Below are 22,392 nucleotides of genomic sequence, written 5' to 3'. Positions count from 1 at the left end.
GCTTATTGGGGGACGTCCATCTTGGGATGTGCTGTGTCCTCAAGATCGTTGTTGGTGGTTGTGTATTCTACACTACATGTGATGAGACAATGCTTCATCTATTGTCTCTTGCCTTGTTGCTAGACAAATTTGGAGTTTTGTTACCTGTGTGTGGTCCTTGGGCGACTCAGCACGGCATATCAACTTGTTTTTGGATTATGGAAAAAGTGACCTCTGTGTCCTCTTTGAATTCAGATTATTCCTGCCTCTTCCATTTCCTGAGATGGACAGCCTTGTGGCATATTTGGCAAACTCGGAATGCCTTCATTTTTGATTCAGTATCGTGCATCCATGGTCATGTGGCCCGTGTTTGTGGTCTAGTGTTATGGTAGATCTCCTCTATGCTGTCAGCTGATCTGGTTTTTGCTGACATTGCTGCTCCCTGGCTGGATATTGTTCGCTCCATATCAGCAGTCCTTTCAATGTGACATTTTTGTGTTAGGATCGTGGTAGACTTTCATTTGTGTTTGTTTTTTCTTTATTGAACTGATGGTTTGATGTAGATATGTTGTTAACCCTTAAACGAATGAGGTGGAGAATCCAAAAAATCTAAAGTAGAAGACAAGATCAAGGCAAAAGTGAAACGGAAGACAAAGGTGCGCCCAGAAAAATCTGGAAACACAAAAAGTGCAAAAAAGTCATAAATCAAGGAGAGAGGTGTGCAAGAAAAAGGACAAGTCAATACTTTTGTAAAAGAGCGCAAGGCGCACCATGATTTCTTTTAAGAGCGTCGGGTTCTCAGTGGTGCAAATTGTAATGGTAGATGTAGTGTTTCTCTGTCTCTGTCTCTTTGTCGCATAGTGGGCATATGCGTTCTTCTGTCTGTATACCCTCCCATCTGCCTGTCTCAATCCTCAGGTGGTGGGATGAGGTGCGGATCTGACCAATAACTGTGCGTAGTTCATGAGGCAGCTGTGTGTCCATGTAATTGGGTCGGGTGATGAAACCATCCTCAGATACCTGAAGGAAGTGGGTCTGGTAGTGTGCCATCCTCGTGCCATGTGGGGAGGGGGGTCTGATCGCGGTCTTCTCCGTATCTAACTTCAGTATGTCTGCTCTGATCACATGGTTTAGCTCTGATCGGCTTAGGTCAAGTGTAGGGCAATCCAGGCTATAGTCAAAGGGGGGTAGTCTGTCAATCTGCAGCCCATGTAGACTCATCCATGTACTCATCTGAGCATACCAACAGTGTCTGTCACCGTCTGCTTCTAGTTGTCTAGAAGAGGCCAGGGCTAGCGGTGGGTATCTATCTTGGGGGAGCTCCCATAGTCTATGTATGAAAGTCACTGCCTGAACCAAGGCCTCAGCCACCATGGGTGATGCTCCCAACTCAGCTCTGATAATCTCATGTGGGGTCGAGCTCTTCGCTCATATCAAGGAGAAGTGTTGACTGCCTCCGGGTTGTTGGATTGGCCTGGTAAAGACTCGCAGCGAGATAAGTTTAATCGGATGGCTCACTTGGGGTTGTAGACAGTCCATGATGGTGTCATTCTTGGGCAGCCGCGTCTTTATTTTTTTTGGTGAATTCATAAATACTTTCAGGTACCTTGTGGCTATCACGATATTTGGTTGTCCTTATACGAGCATTCTTTGAAGTACTCTGCATTGCTTGCTTTACAACCCTCGTCTCCTTGGGAAGATTGGATGTTTGTGCTACCTGATGATTTTCGAGAATAAGTCAGCTAATTAGATCTATTATCAGATAGTTGAGGACAAGAGATGGGTCACTAGAAGGACCAATAAAATATTTCATATTCGAAATAACAATAAGAAGTGGCAGGAAAGATTTTTCCAACTCTGGAAGTCTAAGATTCCTTATGAGGGGAAAGTTTGTATATGAAGGTTGCTTATTGGGGGGTCTTCCAATTGGGGATGTGTTGCGTGCTCACATGATCTCTCGTGGTCACTACGTATTTTGCACAATGTGCGGTGAGAGATTGCTTGATCTCTTCATCTCTTGCCCTATTGCTCGACAGATTTGAGAGAGAGAGAGAGAGAGAGAGAGAGAGAGAGAGAGAGAGAGAGAGAGAGAGAGAGAGAGAGAGAGAGAGAGAGAGAGAGAGAGAGAGAGAGAGAGAGAGAGAGAGAGAGAGAGAGATGGCGACCTGACCGTTCGCTCTGATTCTGTCGGGGCTTGAATGCCTGTGCAATTGTGCTCTGCGTTATCGCCTCGTGTTGAGGCGCGCGCGCGCGCACACGTGCGCACACACACACACACACACACACACACACACACACACAGCTGGACAAGAGAGTGAGCGATGGCGACTTGACCCTTCGCTCTGATTCTGTCGGGGCCTGAATGCCTGTGCAATCGTGCTCTATGTTATCGCGCCGTGCTGAGGTAGTCACACACACACGCGCGCGCACAGAGAGAGAGAGAGAGAGAGAGAGAGAGAGAGAGAGAGAGAGAGAGAGAGAGAGAGAGAGAGAGAGAGAGAGGATTCGGCTTTGCGTGTAGAAGGAATGCCTCCGATTCATCCATTTTGTCCCAGTGTGTAGGGCGATCCAAGGCCCTGTTTGAACGGGAGCAAGGGCGGCCGTGTCTGACAATGAGGAGCATCAAGCATTGCAGTCGTTTTCTTTAGTACAGGTCTTGCCTAACCTGCTTGCACACCTCGTTTTTTCGCGTGCCGCTGCAATATCAAGTGTCGACCTACACCTCCACCTCACACCTGTTCCTTCTACCTTTCTGAAGCGGCCCGGACTAAAAGGTAGCCGTAGACTGTCCTCTGTTTTTGCACCTACGGAGACAGTTCCATGTAGTGCTTGGAAGAGGCAATCCTAGCTCAGTTGTGACTTTGCCAGTCAGAGTTCACAAAGGCATTTGGTTCTGCTATAGCAAATTTGCAGGAATCTAATGGTATCGATATGGGATTTCTCGATTAGCAGATTTGGCAAGGAAATGACAAAGACTTGGCAGACTCGCATGGTGATTCATCGGCTGAAGAACTCGGGCCATTGCTGGTTGGTGAGGAGATGGGCAAACCTCATAGGATGTCGGTTAAAGAACCGGTCTTAGGCACAAATTTGCCCCCACCAGCGGCCCATGTTTCCTGCTGATAGCCTGATGGGTCTCTTTAGTTCATGTTGGCCACTGCCAATCATCTTATGTCGGATTATGTGCATGTTAATGTGGGTAAAGCTAACTCATTACCAGATGGGGATCATGTAGTTGGAGTCATGGGAATCAACCTGGTCTTATAGTAGATTGCTGCTTTCCATGAGAGAGCAGCCATCTTTTATTTTACTGGAAGGACTCCTTTGATCACTAAAATTCGTGCTTGGCTGCAGTTGATGCTTCTTAGTTTTGAACCGTGCTTAGATGATGCTTCAGGGCGTATGCAGGTCCCACTGGTTGAAGAGATTTGTGATGGTCCGAAGGAGTTTCTTGAGGTTCTTTTTCGTTCTACGGAAGTACAGGCTCTTAGTATGCAACACATTGCTTTGTTTATGGATGGGCAGCTAGTTCATGTGGTCCCTTGGAGGCCCATGGCTGAGTTTTGGGAGGTGGTAAGACATGCATGCTCAATTTGGGTAGGGGTGGTTGATTTCCGTACACATCTTTGGAGACTGCTCCCTCTGATTTTGAGAACCCTTGGGGAGGTTTTGGTGGAACCTCGGTTGGCTTCCCGCAATACGAATAGGGCATGTATGCTGTGGGATATAGGGAAACCTCACCCGACAAAAATTCGTTTTTAAGTTCCAAGGTTAGAAACATTGGTGTATGAGTTGAAATGGTGTACTTTTGTAGGACACTGTTTCAAATGTGGGCTGTTGGGCCATTTTATTTTGGAATGCGACAAAAATACGGAGGTAGTGCAGTGCCCTATGGATCAAGACATGGAAATGCAAGACCACCACCCTCACGAGATGATTCAACAGCCAGTAACTGATCGAGAGCTGCTTTTCCCACATGGTCATGAGGAAGGCAAGAGGGATGCTCCCCACATTGGTGGAGAGGGTGCTTTGATTGCGGTTGGGCGAAATTTGTCTCCTCATGTGAATTCTTGGGTCAATGTGGTTCGTCGTAATGCTACACAAGATTCTTGCTCGAATCTTGCTCATCCTTCGCCGCCCCCAATCACTTAGACCTTTCAACATAGAGGTAAGGGGTTTTATATGGAACCTGAATCTTCGCGTGTTCTGGCAGTTTTGTGCTTTGATGCGCGTGGAAGGCTTGTGCCTCCTCAGGATGTTTCCTGTTCCCAGCAACTGCAGTTTCCTTGCCATGCTTAGGTTGTAGGTTTGTAGAGGGTAGTTCTTGTTGATGTTATCCGAAGTGAAATGGAGAAATTCCAGGTTGCCAAGGGTATTGATGTCAAAGGGAAAGGGAAAGTGGTGGTTGAGTAGTTATTCTCATTTGTGATTCATAATGATAATTGCTTCGTGAAATGTGAAAGGTATTTCTTTAGGTGGCAAGCAGTTTTGGTTGTGCAAAGTTGTGTTAGCTGGAAATTGGGATGTTTTTGTGCTGTAGAACACAAACTGCACGCTTTGGCTGGATCTTCTTCCGTATACAAGGATTATGCGGTCCTTTTTAGTGGTTGAGATCCTGGAAATACCTTATGAGGAAGAGGTTTTGTGGCTTGTAGGCGTGTATGCTCCTTCTACTGCAAGGGAACGTCGTTAGCTTTGGGATGACTTGCACTGCCTAGCCATGGCCCATCAAGGCTTTGTCATGGGTGATTTTAATGCATGTGTATTTGGGGGTCAGGTGACTTCTCCGCATTTGGTTATGGATCGGTTATGGATGGTCTTGAGTGATAGGCTTGGGATGCTCTTGCAGAAGTATCTTTAAAACAGGATTTGTGGTCCTGGATGTATCCATCACAAGCCAGATATACTTATCGTTCTTTTTAGCATGCAAATACTTGGGCCATGTTGGATAGGATCTACATTTGCCAAAGTGATTCTTTTCTTCATGCAGTCATTAATATGTGGGTGGAAAGGATGCATGTTTTGTCAATTCATTATCCTTTGGTCTTGGAAAGAGCCATAGACTTGTTCGTGCATTTAAGGCGCTCCTTGCAGGTTTGCCTGTTCGTTTTAATCAATCTTTTCTGCAGCAAAACCAATTTTTGGATGGTGTCCAACAACTGATAGCTTCTTTTAGCTCGAGTGTACTATCTATAGGGATGGAAGCATTGGTGGTTTTTAGGGGTAATGCGCGAGCATTATCCCGACAGTATGATATTTAGTATGCTTCCTCTTTTCGAGATGAATTGCAACATGCCCAATCATTATTGGCCCATTCTTTGTCTCTGTGTCAGGTTGGGGATTCCAGTGATGACTTGCTCACATGCATTAAATTGTTGAAAGGCAGGGTTCAATCTCTTCAGAAAAAGGAATATGCAAAATACAAACTGTTGGCCAGAGCTGAAGATTTAAACGATAATAACTGTCAAAGTCATTAATTTTTTGCTTGTTTGCATTAGAAATATGCGCGGGAAAATATTGTGCGCTTAAAGGATGGGCAAGGTGTTATGGTGATGACTAATCTTGCCTCCATCATTTGGATGAGTGTCGACTTTTATAGGTCCTTGTTGGGTTTGCAAGAGATTCTTTCCGATGCTGTTCTCTCTGCTCGAAGATATATTTGTGACCTTGTCAGTAATCAGGTTAAGCCAGAATGGGTGAACTTAATGGATGCCGATATTTTAGAAGATGAAGTGTAAGAAGTGCTGTCCCACTTGCCTCCTAGGAAAAGTCTTTGTTGGGATGGGCTTTCTAATGAGTTGTTTTCAGCCCATGTGGAATTGCTTAAGGACCCATTAACTCGATTGTGTCAGCAAGCGTGGAAATCGGGTACGATCCTTCAGGCTGGAAGATTGTTGTTATTAGGTTATTGCCCAAGGTTCCCTCTTCGACCTCTTTGAAACAATGGAGACCCATTTTTGTTATGGGGTCGTTATATAAAATCTTTTCTAAAATTATTGCCACTAGATTGCAGAAAGTATTTCCGCACTTCGTCCATCCACGCCAATATGGTTTCATTAAAGGTGGGAGTATAATGCACAACATTCTGAATGTTCAACTGGGAATTGACTATGCCAAAGCTTGTGGCGAGGAGGTTGTTATGCTTCAACTAGATATTGAGAAGGGATTTGATCATGTTAGCTAGTCATTTTTGTGGCAATTAATGTGTAGAATGGGTTCGGCCCCCGTATGATTTCTTTGGTTGATACCATTAGTGTTGGGTATCTCACACGCCTTACTTACGCCTAGGCTCATATGGGAGTGTGCGGGTGATCACTAGGACACTGGGGCACTTTTTACTCTCGGTAGGAGAGGTTTTTTCCCCCAGATTATGTGTACTATTTTGTATGTGCTTGTGGTGCACACTTACGGGCACTTACTGTGTTCGGGTGTGAACAGCCCCTTATAACCCTAAGGTATAAGGGTTATCATTTGTACTTTCATCTTACACTCTATTCAGTACTATTGCATTGGGTGTCGTGCTCAACTCTGTCTCTCACTCTCACACTGTCTACTGCACTTCAGCTGCACCTCGATCCTCTCCCATCTGACATTTGGTATCAGAGCTGTCCTCAGTCAGCAGCCTGGAGTCCCCGTCAGTCTTGCCCCCGAGTCGCCAGCTCTAGACCTGCCCAGTACTGCCCTGCGCGCAGCTCACAATCTCCACGTCAGCAGCTGCCCGTCTTCTCACTACAGTCGTCCACGTCAGCAGCTGCCCGTCAGCAGTCGCTCGTCAGCTCGCGAGCAGCTCCACTTCGCCAGGGCCCTGTTTCGTGCACCGCTTCAGATTCGCGCAGCCCGCCAATCAGCCTCCCGCCGTTTTTGACCACGTGCAGCCCGCCTGCCCATCGCGACTGGTCAGCCCGTCTGACAACCTGCTCCCGCCTGCCCGCCTGCCTTTGTCACGTCAGCAGCTCGCGACGTGCTGCACGACCAGGTAAAATTTTCAAAAATTTTATTATTTCAGCCCAGAATAAAATTCTGGAAGCGGCGGTTCACACGCGGTTGGCACAAATTTACTGGAAAAGTAAATTTCATGCAAATTTCTGACTGAATGGTCAGAAAATTTTGGGGCTTTTGTGTATTTGGAGGACAGATGCATTTAAACTGCTGATACAGTCACAGACCGACTGTTTTTGACAGAGATTTTGGCAAAATTTTGGGGATTTATTCATAACAGTGTTGCACTGCACTGTTTGCACATTGGGAAACGTGCTGTGTCTGTCTGTGACACATTGAATGCACATTTTGGGGCTTTTGTAACAGACATTTGAGACAGAAATTTTGGGCAGAAAATTTTGGGGCTTTTGATGTTTTAGTGCTGCTGAGCACTAATTGCACCTTGGGAAGCGTGCATCAGTGACAGTTTTTTGTGACAGAGTACCCTTTGCACATTAATTGCAGACTTGTGTTTGCTGCAATTTCTGGAAATTTGCAGATTTCCAGCCCGTACTGCATTGACATTGCTCAATTGCCTTTTGGGAAATAATGGCAAATCAGGGAGGAGATGTATTCACCTATGTGTCCAAGGAAGACCGATTGGATGGGAACAATTATTCCCTTTGGTCTTTCATGATGAAGAATGTATTAGTGGCAAAAAATTTGTGGGATTATGTCAGTGGAGAGGAAGCTCGACCGGGAGTTGTGGCTCCCGCTACTCCTCCAGGAGGACGTGCAAGAGGGCAACCTCAGCCCCCTCCACCTCAGCCCGCTCAGCCACTTCCCCCAAGAACTGCAGCTCAGAAAACTTGGGATACACGGGATGCACAGGCTATGTCGCTGATTGCATTGGCAGTTCAGCGTTCTATCATTCCTCATATTCGTTCAGCAGCTTCTTCACAAGAAGCTTGGTTGATATTGGAGCAGATGTTTGCAGGAAAGAATGAGACTCGCATCTCTTTCTTGAAGAAAGAGCTAGAGACTCTAAAGATGAATGAGGGTGATTCTATGCAGGATCATCTCAACAAAATTCAGGACTTGCGGGAGCAACTCATGAATGTGGATGAATACTACTCAGATGCGCAGCTGATTTCTACGACATTGAATTCACTGGCTCCCTCTTACTTGGCTTTTCATACTGCCTTGAACCTCACTATGAGGATTTCGAAAGAGCCCATCACTTTCATTCAGCTTGTCAGTTTGCTTCTAGAGGAGGAACAAACTAGACGGAACAGTGGTGTGGATGGTATAGCCTCTGAGCAGGCTTTTATGTCAAGGCAGAAGGGTAAAAACAGCCAAGGGAAAAATGCTTCGCAGAGTTCTGGTAGTAGTAACACTTCACAGACAAGTCAGAAACAGGGGGGCACGCAAGCCAAGAAAGGAAAATGCCATTACTGCAAGAAGCCTGGCCACTACATCACTGAGTGCAGGAAGCGCATCGCCAAAGAGAAGAAGAAGGAATCAGGGATGTCTGTTTCTGTAGCTCCTTCCACTGCTAGTGAGTCCGCGTCCTTTGTTGCAGACAGGGACTATTGTTTTTACACTTGCAGTTATGATGTCTCTTGGGCTGATAGAGCATTTAGCTCTACAGAAGATGCTGACACTTGGTTCTTTGACAGTGGTGCTTCACGGCATATCACATCTCGTAGAGATTTGTTTGCTTCTCTTGGTGCACCTCCCGTTAAGAAGTCTGTTCAGTGTGCTAATAATGCATCATACCCTGTTCGTGGTATTGGGGAGATTCAGCTTACAGCCATTGATGGCTCTATTCTCCGCCTACAGGATGCTTTGTATGTGCCTGGCATTAAGAAGAATCTGCTTTCCATTTCTTCTATGGCACGTTGTGGTTTGCAGGTCACCTTTGATGATGACCGTTGCATGGTCCGTGACAAGGAACACATGACATTGGTCTTGACAGGTTCTCTGTGTCATGGGTTATATGAGTTGGATGCTCTTTCGGTAGATCAGTCTGCATATTTGACATCCACTCTTACTCCTGCTATGTTAGAGGCAGAGTTATGGCATGCTCGTTTGGGGCATGTAAACTATGGCAGCTTGATGCTATTACAGCGTACTCAGATGTTGGAAGGATTACCTCTCTTGGAGAGACCTCCTGAGCATTTATGCGAGGGTTGCATTTTGGGGAAAATGCATCGTTTCTCTTTTCCCCGTGATGTTGCTTTTAGAGCAACAGCCAGATTGCAGCTTGTGCATTCGGATGTTTGTGGGCCCATGCAGACACAGTCATTGGGTGGTTGTTACTATTTTGTAACATTTATTGATGACTTTACACGTTTGTGCTGGGTCTACTGTTTGAAAAAGAAGTCAGAAGTGTATGATGCATTTTTGGCTTTCAGTGCACTTGTGGAAACTCAGTCTGGTTGCAAGATTAAGACTCTCCGTTCGGACCGAGGGGGGGAATACATGTCCTCTATGCTGAATTCTTATTTGCAGCAGAAGGGCATTATCCATCAGTACACTACTGCATATACTCCACAGCAGAATGGGGTAGCAGAGAGGAAAAATCGGTCACTCATGGAGATGGCCAGATGTATGCTGAAGGCAAAGAGTTTGCCTCATAGTTTTTGGATGGAAGCCGTCATGTGCGCTTGCCACATTTTGAACAGATGCCCTACCAAGGCCTTGAAAACCGTCACACCTTTTGAGGCTTGGCACAGCCGCAAACCTTCTGTTGGCCACTTCCGTACTTTTGGGTGTCTTGCATATGCCCATATTCCACAGGTACTTCGAAAGAAGTTGGACAACAAGGCTGTAAAATGCATCTTTATGGGATATAGCAGCGAAAGCAAAGGCTACAGACTCTATGATCCCGTGACCAAGAAGGTTTTTGTCAGCAGGGATGTTGTATTTGATGAAAAATCAGAATTATCCTTGGCTGGTTTTGATACATATCAGGCTGCCCGTGATGTCTTTGAAGGGCTGCTGCCCATCACATTTGGTGATTCAGCTGGTACTTCAGCAAATGAACCTAATGTTCAGCCAGCTGCTCCTATGGAACATGCAGTAAATCAGCACATTGCTGAAACTGAGATTCAGCAGAAACTTGTACACAGTCAGGAAGCAAGACAGGTGCCTAGATGGTACACGCAGACTATGAGAGATAGTCATTTGGAAACACCCTTGGCTGGTCGTACTCGAAGGCAAACTCGACTGCATGATTCAGCACATTCCATGGAGTTTGTTATGGCAGCATGTACTCATGATAATGAGGAGCCTGAATGTTTTGAGGATGCACGACATAGTGTGCATTGGATGGCAGCCATGCAAGCTGAATTGGATTCTATTCATAAGAATCATACTTGGGATTTGGTGTCTTTGCCAGTTGGCAAGCGTGCCATTGGTACGAAATGGGTCTACAAATTGAAAAGGAATGCAAATGGATCCATAGATAAGTACAAGGCACGGCTGGTAGCTAAAGGCTACGCACAGAAAAAGGGCATTGACTATGAGGAGACCTTTGCTCCTACCTCCCGTATGATGACCATTCGGTCTATGATTGCCTTGGCTGCACATTTTGGTTGGAAAGTGCATCAGCTGGATATAAAGACTGCATTCTTACATGGGGAACTTCAGGAAGAAGTGTATGTACAGCAGCCCATTGGTTTTGCAGTTGAAGGCTCAGAAAATTTAGTATGCAAGCTGAAAAAAGCTCTATATGGTTTGAAACAAGCTCCACGAGCTTGGTACGCAAAGATAGATGCTTTCTTGCTTAGTCAGGGGTTTGTAAACAGCCCATCTGAGTCTACCCTTTATGTACATAAAGAAGGGGGATCCATGCTGATTTTGTGTCTATATGTAGACGACCTTTTGCTCACTGGAACACGTGCTGATCAGATTTCAGCATTCAAAAATAATTTACAGCAAACTTTTGACATGTCTGACTTGGGTATTTTGCACTATTACTTGGGCATCCAGTTTGTACATGATGCTAGAGGCATTGGATTATGTCAGTCAAGGTACATTGGGCAACTTCTTGAGAAGTTTGGCTTACAGGATTGCAAGCCAGTTTGTACACCCATGGAACCTGGGCTCAAACTGTCATTACATGATGACAGTGATTTGTTTGATATCCATACTTATGCTCCAGCAGTGGGATGTCTCATCTATCTATGCCACACTCGGCCAGACATACAGTTTGCCGTTTCAGTTTTGAGCAGGTACATGCATCAGCCTCGTATGTCGCATTGGCAAGCTGTGAAGCGTGTGTTTCGTTACTTGCAGGGTACTAGAACTCTTGGATTGCTTTATGCCAAGGGGGGACCACTGCAGTTACATGCTTACAGTGACTCTGATTGGGCTGGTGATTTTGATACTCGTCACTCCACTAGTGGCAATTGTTTCTTTCTTGGCTCGTCATGCATTTCTTGGCTTAGCAAGAAACAATCCACTGTTGCCACGTCGTCATGTGAAGCTGAGTACAAGGCAGCCTTCACTACTGCAGTTGAGTGCGTATGGCTTAGACGCTTACTTGTTGATTTGGATGTATCTGTTACGGAGCCTACTCCTTTATATACTGACAGTCAGAGTGCCATTGCAGTGGCACGGAACCCTGTGTTTCATGCTCGCACGAAACACATAGAGATTCACTACCACTTTGTCAGAGAGAGGCTACATGCAGGTGATATCAGCCTTGTCTACTGTCCTACCACCAGCAATGTGGCAGACATCTTCACCAAAGCTCTTCCACGAGACAAATTTGAAGCATTTCGCGATGCTTTGAATTTGACGCCCTTTGGTGGCGGATGATCCTTGTACACTTGATCACTCTTCACTCCAGGGGGGTTTGTTGGGTATCTCACACGCCTTACTTACGCCTAGGCTCATATGGGAGTGTGCGGGTGATCACTAGGACACTGGGGCACTTTTTACTCTCGGTAGGAGAGGTTTTTTCCCCCAGATTATGTGTACTATTTTGTATGTGCTTGTGGTGCACACTTACGGGCACTTACTGTGTTCGGGTGTGAACAGCCCCTTATAACCCTAAGGTATAAGGGTTATCATTTGTACTTTCATCTTACACTCTATTCAGTACTATTGCATTGGGTGTCGTGCTCAACTCTGTCTCTCACTCTCACACTGTCTACTGCACTTCAGCTGCACCTCGATCCTCTCCCATCTGACAATTAGTCAGGGTGCTGTGGCTCGCATTGCTCTTAATGGGGGGAGTACAAAGGAAATCTACTTATCTCGGTCTCTTCGGCCAGGGTGTCCTCCCAGCCCTTTGTTGTTTGCGTTGGTTACTCACCCCATGCTCTCATTATTGGATAAGTTGGCAGCTCAAGGTGACATAGTTGGCTTATCTCTTCCGTGCGGTGACCAGCTTGCGGGTCGATCTTTAACAGATGCTTCTTTTATGTTCCTCAAGGCTGATCACACTATTGTTAATTGAGCAATGGTGGTGTGGAATCTATTTGCTTTGACATCGGTTCTTCGTGTTAATACTCAGAAATCTACCGCTCTCTCCTGTACGGAGAATGATTTGCATTCCTTGGGTTGCAATGGAATTGTGATCCCAAGGGGCAATCTAACCAGACACTTGGGATATCCTATTGGTGTAGAGGTAGCTCCCCATGCCTTGCTGGATTGGATGGCCTCCCGGATTGATGAGAGGTTCATCTCAGAGTTGGCCTCTACATGTCAGACTAAAAGTTGCTCAATGCATTATGATCAATATGATTTCGTTCTTTCTGCCATTGCTTCCTTGGGCTAAGAAGTCCCCTTTGGAATTAGTTCAGTCTATCAGATTCATGCTCTGAAAAAAGAAAGGCAACCGTTTTGGTCAGGTATGGATTTCTTGGCAGCATGTGACTACTTCGAAAATGATGGGGGTGGAGCTTTGTTGGATGTTAATCTGCATATGACTGCTTTGAGGCTATCCCTTGTGCAGAGTCTATGTATTTAGAGTCATCTTTTGTCAGATATTGCTAAATTCTTCATAGAGAAGACATGTATCTCTCATGGTAGCATGGTTATTCACGCTTCCTGGTGGCATGTACTTAATGCTAGGAGGCCTATTAAGGTCTCCGAGTCTTTTATCCTTTGTCATTTGATTGCATGTTTTGTAGTTTGGCGCCCTCCTAATATTCGTAAAAGAGGAAAATTCGATGCGAGAAGTACTAGTTTCCTCAAGGTTGTTGGATTGGCCGCATAAAGATTTGCAGTGAGACAAGTTTAATTGGATGGCTCGGTTGGGGTTGAAGACAGTTCTGGATGGTGTTATTCTTGGGCAGCCCCGTCTTCTTTCTTTCAGGCGTATTCGTCACTACTGCAGGGTGCCTCATGGATACAGCGACATTTGGTCGTCTATATAGGACAGTTTTCAAAGGTTCTCTCCTTTGCTTGTGTTACAGCCATTGCATCCATGGCGTGACTCGATGTTTGTGCTTCTTGATGATTTTGAGAAAAGGTCAGCTAATTAGATATATCATCAGATGGTGGAAGTGAAGATACAGGTTACCCTGAAAGTTAATAAATTATGGCATCTTCAGGATAGGAACAAGAAGTGGCGGCAAATATTTATCCAACTTTGGAAGTCCAAGATTCCGTACCAGGGTGAAGTGGTAATGTGGAGGCTGTTTATTGGGGGTCTTCCAATGGGAGTTGTGCTCCGTGCTTGAGAGATCTCTGCACAGGTAGTTGGGTTTTCTGCACTACATGTGATGAGACATTGACTCACCTCTTTGTCACTTGCCCTTGCTCGACAGATATGGAATTTCATTTCCCAAGAGTGGTCGTTACCGTGTACCAGCTCATTCCTGGATTATGGGAAATATATCCTCTATGTCTTCTTTGCATTCTGATTATTCTTGCCTTTTCCGTTTTCTTAGATGGACAGCCGTGTGGCATATATGGCGTACTCAAAATGCCTTTATTTTTGATTCAGCATCGAGCATCCATAGGGAAGTGGCCCGTGTGCGTGGTTTAGTGCTATGGCCAATCTCTTCTATGATGTTTGCTGACTTGGTTCTTGCGGATATTGCTGCTCCCTAGATGGCTATTGTTCGCTCTACTCCAGTTGTCCTTTCGGTGTGATTTATTAGTGCTACTCATGTAATAGGTTGTTCTGATAGCTTGCTTGCTTCTTTATAGTTGTTTCCTTCATGTTTCATTGTCCTGAAGGCCTAATGTAAATATCTCTAGAGAGAGAGAGAGAGTTTATGATGGTTATTTCTATGCTAATCTGATGGTTTGATGTAAATATTTACTACTCAATTCAATTATCTTCATATGTGTGTGAGAGAGAGAGAGAGAGAGAGAGAGAGAGAGAGAGAGAGAGGGGGGAGGGAGGGAGGGAGGGAGGGAGAGAGTCGCTTGACCCTGTTTCTGTTTTTGGGAGGTTGCGAGCCTTGCTGTTTAGGGTTCTTGTTGTAGGATACAATTTGCCCTATCACCTGAGGCAACCTTGCACCTGCCCTGTGGATTGGAGTTCACTCTAGCGTTTGCGATGTTTGTACAAGGAGCTGCCTTGCAAACCAGCATGGCTGTGTCCCACTACCTGCAACCTCCTAACCTCCTGGTTGTTGACCTGGTTTGTCTCTGTTGGAGGCAACGTCTCTTGTGCAGTTGACCTGGTTTCTCTGTTGGAGGCAACGTCTCTTGTGCAGTGTGCAAGTGCGTTCGTCTGGCCTAATTTGTGTGGGATGTTAGCTCCTTTGCTGCATACTATGTACCCTTGCCTTGCTCTTTGGAGGGTGTGTTGCGCCTTGTGGGTTTAAGCCTGATGCCTATTCATGGATTGTGTTGACTTTCCTCTCGTGGTCGTAGACTTGACCATGGATGTTAAGGTTAACACTGTAGAAGTAGACATGATCCCTTGCATTGATGAGATCGCTTCCTCATCCTTGAGGCCTGTGATCCAGGTGATTCTCCGTATGCTCATATGCACAGGTGGCGTCTCGCTTGTCGGATTTGCCAAAGCCAAATGGGGAGCCACTAGTAGGGTTTGCTAACTCTTTTGGAGGAATATGTCGAGCATAATCATAGAGATATTCTTGGTTGTGTAGAGGAAGTGATTTTGGATGAATTGGTGAATACTTAGGAGGTTATTAGCTCCTTTTTGGCTTTTCATTGTTGGGTATTTCACTCACGGCTCACTTATGCCTACGCTCACATCGGAGTGTCGGTGGTTAGTAGGACACTGGGGCACTTTTTACTCTCGGTAGGAGAGGTTTTTTCCCCCAAACTTATGGTATTATTTCATATGTGGTTGTGACAAAGTGTTACGAGCACTTATTGTGTTCCGGTGTAAACACCCCCCTACAACCCTAAGGTTTAAGGGTTGTACCTTGTACTTTCAGTTTACACTCTTTCAATCTATTGCATTGGGTGTCGTGCTTCACTCTCTACTATCTACTGTTTCCTGTGCTGAGCTTCGATCCTGACCTCCACTCTCACATTTGGTATCAGAGCATTGGCTCTGTTGAGCTCAGCTCCGTTCAGCATTCGGGGCTCTCTGCTCAGCTTGAAGTGCCAGACGTCAGCTGCTGCCCCGCCAGTATGCAGCTCGCTAGTGCTTCGTGTCAACAGTCATCAAACCGGTGGATACCATGATTTATGGGAACAACTTTTGTTGGTACTTGAGGGCAGGCAACCCTTTCCTGCCCTTGCTGTCGATCGTCCTTGGCAGGACTGGGATCTTGCAGGCTGGTTGAGTCTGGAAAAGGCCTGTGCTAATCGGGTATATCATCTTCTAATTTGAAGATCATCAATGGCTGGGTGTTAAAGCTAATACTGTATGGGGATTGCAGAAATCTCAGTCATGGTGGAAGGCAACTGTGATGGAGGGCTAGTTGAATAAGACACCTTTCAAATGTAAGGTCTTTCTTTGGCGGGTGATGATTGGTGTTCTTCCTCTTGCCTCGGCCCTTTCCAAGCGTCGAATCTCGAATGGCAATTGTTTCTTTTGTACCACTACTGTGGAATCCGCTCGAGATCAATTTATTTCTTGCCCGCTCGCCAAGAATATCTGGTCACTCTTGTCACAGGTTTGGCGTGCAGTGGTGGGGTCCTCTCTAACCCCTTTCGATTGGGTTTTCGTGCGGCCAAAATACCCCACAGCTCCACACTTGCATATCAAGATCTTATTCCACTTTTTTAGATATTGGGGATGTTGGCACAATTGGACCACTCAGAATGCCTTTCTTTTTGATTCGGCCTCTAATGTACCGAGACACATTGCCCGGCTTAAAGGTCTCTTGCTTTGGTAGATAGATCTCATTCGGCACTCGGACTTGCTCCCCTGGGATGACTTGCTTCCCTGGCATATGGCAATTTCCTTTGGGTCTGTGCCATGACTTGTGTAACTTTTTTGTGGCTTAGTACTGGTATTTTACACACGTTGGCTTAGAGCCCTCGTGTATCTTGTAATCATGTAAACTTGTACCTTTTTTCCGTAATTAATACAATTACCTTTTATGAAAAAGAGAGAGAGAGAGAGAGAGAGAGGGATGTTAAATTTTACGAAAAAAAAAAGAGAGATGTTAAATCATATGATTTCTGAAATCACAATGTCTGTGCAGGTACAGGAAAATATTTGCAGAAAAGATCTCTCTGTTTAGGCAAGCATGCTGCTTATTATTTGGATACACAGTAAGGGATTCCTTGTTCAGTCGAGTTGCTCAGATACACCGTTAAAGTAGAAGGGGGCATGATCTTTTTACTCCGCCATGCAGCTTTTGAATAAACATGCTAAAAATTAGGTGTTGCTTTGTATAATTGAGATATAGGTATGATAACTTGTACATTTACAGAACTTTTACGCCAAAATGTATCAACATCAGACACGTATTGCTTCTTTATAATAAAAATCAATAAATACATAACTAACAAATGATCCTATGCTACAAACATCAAATCCAATTAGAAGGAGAATGTTCTGTTCAACCTGAACTGAAATCCTGATAATATCTGCTACAGATCTGACAAGAATGTTGCGAATCTACAGTGCTTATCCTCCTGTTGGATCTAGGGCATACATCTCGTGTTCTTGTAGTTGGTGGTTTTTAGGGCTCCAATTCTCAACAGTCAACTTTCATCTGTGTTATCAATAGAATTGAGGCATTCAACTTTGTTTGATTGATTAATGCTAGGAAATGGCGGTTATAGTGGGACTTTATTACCTTTAAGTTTAATGGATATAGGATGAGCATGTGTTCCTACTGTAAATGTTGGTCTTAGTTTAGAGGTTACGGTTTTTTGTGCTGGGGAAGAGTGATCATTCAGAATGTTTTGTATGATTGCTAGATCAGAGTTCTGGTGAGAAATGGTATATGTTTATGATGTATTGTGTGGTGAAAGAATGATCATTCAGATTGTTTTGTATGATTGCTTTACCGGATTTAACTATCCCTTGATTGCAATCAAGGCATACATTTCCAAGCTCAAGATTCAACTATCCCTTGATTGCATGTATTTGGCACAACTAAGACATATGTTCAGAGAAGATATATGCCTTAGATTTATTAGCTCCTGCGTAGTTACTGAATTTGGCATATATTGAGATTGTTGGATGCTCATATAGAGTGTTTAACATGTACCCCTACCCTTGCTGCTGTCCTCTCCTCTCCTCCCCTCTCCTCTCCAGGCCCTTGCAGTATGCTACTTGTGAAGAAAACTGTGGAGTAGCTGCTAGGGTTTGCACCACGACACAAACACAAACAGAGAAAGAAGAAGTCTGAAGTGAATGAATCAATGTAGTAAATGAATGTAAGGGTGTACGGAATGCTAAAGGGCAGAGCAATAGAGTGTCAGAGTGTGACGTACATCGTGGACGGATCCCGATCGTTGTAACCACCAATCGAATAGGAGAGTCTTGAATAATAAAGGGCGGCAGGTTGATCACCGGAACACCATAGTCAGATGTTGAAATTTGGTGGAGGCAATGGTGTACTAGCATAGAAGGCTGGAAACTGGTCACTCGAGTTAGAGAAGTGCCATGAGGCAATAGGATAGGTGTGTGCTGATGTAGACAACTTGTTGGATAGCAAAAACATAGATACTGCAGCAATCACCTGGTGGGAGAGATTGCACTAGGCCGTCTCTTGGTAGTAGATGCTGAAAATGGAGGTTGATCAGGTGCTATGATGACGCAGCAGATGGAGATTTCCAAAGAGCAGGGCAGTGGCTGAAAATAGGCTAACTAGGGTTAATAAGTGATGGGCTGCAGTCGGTGATGGTTGGATAGCAGATGGTAGGTGGCTAATGGCTGAAATTTACCTGGTAGTGTGAGAAACCTACACAAAAGGACGAAGATTGAATGCGGGTGGCCTGTCTATTTATAGATGTGGATGGGCCCTTCCAAATTCAAACTCTCTCAAACCATGTACCATTATTGCGCTTTTCATTTAATAAGCATGTTTTGGGGATGTTTATTAGGCTAGTCAATATTTAATGCATTTCTTAACTCAAGACCTTCTCTTAGGCCCAAAATAGGGGTAGAAAGGAAGGCAAGCCAAAGCAACCAAGGCATTCGACAAAGGATGCACAACGGCTTTTACCGAGTGGTCTACCAAGACTATAGAGGCGATGATTATCTTATTAAGGGAGTCCAAGTAGTCACCCCAGAGAGGACATGGCATTGGACAAAGGATGCTCCTCGGTTGCACATTACCCTTTCAAGCCTTGCAAAGGTGAATGGAACCACAATGAATATTTTTTCTTTTTTTTGTTAAAGGTGATTTGATAGCTGGTTTGGAGTCGATTTCGTAACTGTACCATATGGGAGAATGAGAAGGGATGGTTAGGTCTGACCAATGACAAAATAGACAACCTACCCATCCACTAGAGGGTGTTGATGACAAGGGAAGGGTGATGAAGTAATGGTGGTGTGGTGTACAAACCGCTAGTGGAAACAACTTAGGATCCGTCTAGTTAGGCTTTGCATAATGAGGATGCTACATGTGGTGAAATGGTCATGGAGTAGAATCCACTTTGATGTGGCTCATTTCAAAGATGATGAAATCATACAGTGCAAAAGGATGTAAAATTAAGGGGAGAGGGGAGAGTTGATATGGAAGAGAAGTGTCGAAACCTATAGAATACCAAGAAGGGTAGCAATTCCCTCTCAACCTTCAATGTCGATGCAAAAGAAGGAAGAGGTGCTGGATGCCAATGCTGAAGGAGAAAGCGAACCATAAATTAGGGAAGAACAAGATAGAAATAACTGCGATGATACCATCAAGAGAGATGTTGCACGATTTTCCTTGAGAGGGAAAGCCTCCATGTTGGTAGAAGAGCGAAACTCCTAGGACGATGAAACCATGAATAAATGGCACGTATCCCAAGTCTTCAGCGCAAGCAAGATTGGTGCAAACTTGCTCGCACAGAGATCGGTAGTGAGATGATCCAAAGAAAAAAACTAAATAGAAAAGATTATAGAATGAACAATCCAATCAGGGAGATGTGTACGTGCATGTGAGTAAACGTAGCAAAAGTCCCAAGAAGGAAAATGTAAGGACAAATCCATATGGGCCGATTCAATAGGCTAAATAGTAAAGGCCTAAGAGTGCGAAGATGGAGATAATCTAAGAATGTGGCCACCATCGTGTACACCCACTACTAGGTCTGTGCCAATGAAACGCCTAACCAATTAGGCAATCACTCAATATTAGAGAAGGATGGCGGTTGAGACTATCCGTGTGCCATATGTCTGTTGGGGATCCAAGTAGTAGCAGTAGGAAGCATAGCCTCATTGCTCTATTCAGCTGGAGTGGAGGTAGTGGTAGTGGTCTGTTGAGGTTTCCTAGGAGCAAGACCTTGAGCCTTGGTACGACACATGTCCACATGGCCGGATCTTTACCAGTGTGCGCAAAATCTATTTTCGTTGGGAAGTTGTTATCAGATGGGTTTTGTTTCTTTGGTTCCATCTGATGAAAGGCAGTAACCCTTCTTTCGGCTTGCCTTCGCATCTTGCAAGTTCTTTCATTGTTGATGTTACCTCGAGAAGAAAATGCAATAAGCCCGCTCTTTGAATAAGTGTGTGTGGCGGATTTCTTGTGGACTTGGTCATGCAGGCTTGTGTAATGCAAGAATTGGCACTCCAACTTGTAGAAGGTTGGCAATCTAGATAGTGAGATAATGCGTTGGATAAAATGGAAGTATTTTTATGGCAACTTGTTCAAGAAGAACATGACTCATTATTGTTTGACTTCGGGGAGGCAGTAGTGGCAACTTTGACGAGTAACCGATGATATTTGGCCAACTTGACTTTCAAATCATCCCCTTCTGTGATGAAAACTTATGAAGCTCAAAATTGAGATGGATACGTCGAGTGCAATCCCATGCCGCATAGTGGTCATCCCTTAATGGAAAACTCGTAAGCTCAAAATCAAGATTGATATGTTGAATGTGATCCCATGCCGCATAGCGGTCAATGAGATGACTCCAATGCTTAGATGCAAGGGGAAAATGCTATAATTGTGAGTGGAACTTAGGAATCAACCCTCTGCATTAACTCAACATTGGTTGTGGTAGTGTGGGTTCTCCATCAACGGATGTGATTAGGGTGACCTAATCGAGGGTTCAGCATAGGCTCTAGACTAATGACAAGTTTCCAAAGTCTTTGAGATTCAAGCACTTGTTGCATGAAGTTTGACCAAGAAACGAAGCTTATCCATGAAGGCATTCTTCGCCATTGCAACAAGAGTAGTAGTGCTAGGAGATGGATAAGGTGTGTAATGAGGGTAGGGCGGGGATTGGAGTACACTTGGGAATCAATCCCAAAGTGTCCACCATGCATGTGGGAACTCTGTATAGTGGATTTGAATGTGGGCATGGATTGGTTAGACATGGACATGGTAACTATAGAAGGAGCCCCTAGAGGAGGGATGGGGACATATAGAGGAGAGGATGGGAATTGCTGCGTAGGAGTGACCCATGCAAAGTGGGATGGCACACCATAAGCAAAGGATGGAAATCCTTGCATCTGAGAGGTCAAAGGATGTGTGTGATTGGGGTTAGTGAGGGGGATGCTCACCACAGTTGTCCCAGTGGAAAATGGTGTGCTTACTTTTGAAAAGGTGGAGGGAACTATGTTAAAGGGTGGCATGCCTTATAATGAAGCCCTATGGTTCAAAGTGCTTGAGGATAAGTGGAGGGTACATTGTTAAAGGGTGGTATTCTTTGTAACGATGCATTGTGATGTGAAGTGATAGAAAAATGTGAATATGGAATGGAGAATAAGAATGTCCTAGGAGCAGAAACGAAGGTTCGAACTCAAAGTGATGGCGATATAGATGCAGAGTGTAATCCAAGGTTTTGGAATAAATAAGAGAGGGAATTGAGGTGTGGGCTAGTGTTGGAGCTCAGTTGTGGATGTGCAGAAGTTCGAGGAGTGAGCGTGAGAGAGTAACAGCTTGAGAGAGAGAGAGAGAGAGAAGAGAGGAGTTTTACGAAAAAAAAAGAGAGGAGTGAAAGTACAATCCGATATGAGTGTACCAACAATGTGTTGGTACACAAAGAATAAAATGTATTTATACTTACGGCATATAAGGGTGCATTCACATGTACAGCTAAATAATGTGTGTGCATGTGCTATACACGAAGGCTAAACAGGCCTTTATCCCAACAACCTGCCACTTAAAGGTCTGAAGTGAACCTCTAACCAACTCCCGCGAGTTGTATGCAATGCTCATGTTGAGCTTTGCTGAGTTTTAGTGAAAACATCTGCAGGGTTGTCCTATGTTTTGATCTTGGTCACAATGTGATTAGACTATCTTCCAAAATCTGTTTGATGAAGTGATATAGCACATCTATATGCTTTGTGCGTGAATGTTACGTGACATTCTTAGCCAGTACATAGCACTTTGGCTATCACGTCCCAAAATTGCAATACCCATAGACATGCCGAGATCCTTTGCAAGTCTGCTCAACCATATAGCTTCCTTGGAAGCTTCAGTAGCTGATATGTATTCAGCTTCAATGGTACTCAGTGCAACGATGTTCTACAACCTGGAACACCAAGAAACAGCCCGACCAGCAAGCGTGAAGACATACCTGTTGGTGGACCTACGAGTGTCCAAGTCACCTGCCATGTCTACATCACAATAACCCTGCAAACTAAGTGGACGCTGCCTATAGCAAATACACTTTCTTTGTGTACCCTTTAGGTATCGAAGAATACACTTGAAAGCCTCCCAGTGTGTTTTGCCAGGATTTTAAATAAACCTACTAACAACTCCCACTGCATGAGCAATGTGTGGACGAGTTGCAATCATAGCATAAATGAGAGAGCCACAAGTAGATGCATAAGGTACTCCCTGCATAGCATTTGCTTCCACGTCATCTTTTGGGTTGTTGGCTTTACTAAGCTTAAGATAAGGAGGTAAGGGTACCCCCAAAGGCTTAGCTTCAGCCATGTTAAATCTGTCCAGTACCTTTCCAATGTACTTTTCTTGAGATAAAAACAACAATTTCTGC

The 22,392-nt window shown here is 44.7% G+C and overlaps 1 protein-coding gene across 4 annotated transcripts in view; it reads left to right on the top strand.

Moving 5' to 3' along the window:
* The window catches only part of MAD1 (mitotic checkpoint family protein), a 204,084-nt gene that overhangs the window by 137,521 nt on the left and 44,171 nt on the right, over positions 1–22,392 (top strand). For all 4 annotated transcript variants that reach the window (XR_015692954.1, XR_015692953.1, XM_087691791.1 and 1 more), the window contains exon 13: positions 16,497–16,566. Coding sequence is in view for 2 of the 4 variants with exons in the window: in XM_087691791.1 (XP_087547917.1) it covers positions 16,497–16,566 (70 nt within the window). In the remaining 2 variants the exon portion in view is untranslated. The remainder of the gene's footprint in view (positions 1–16,496; positions 16,567–22,392) is intronic.

This window comes from Lygodium microphyllum, chromosome 13 (assembly GCF_053477565.2).
Source record: "Lygodium microphyllum isolate KBCC chromosome 13, Lygodium_microphyllum_v1.1.10, whole genome shotgun sequence".
Classification (NCBI taxonomy): domain Eukaryota; kingdom Viridiplantae; phylum Streptophyta; class Polypodiopsida; order Schizaeales; family Lygodiaceae; genus Lygodium; species Lygodium microphyllum.
This window is presented reverse-complemented; position numbering and strand designations above follow the sequence as displayed.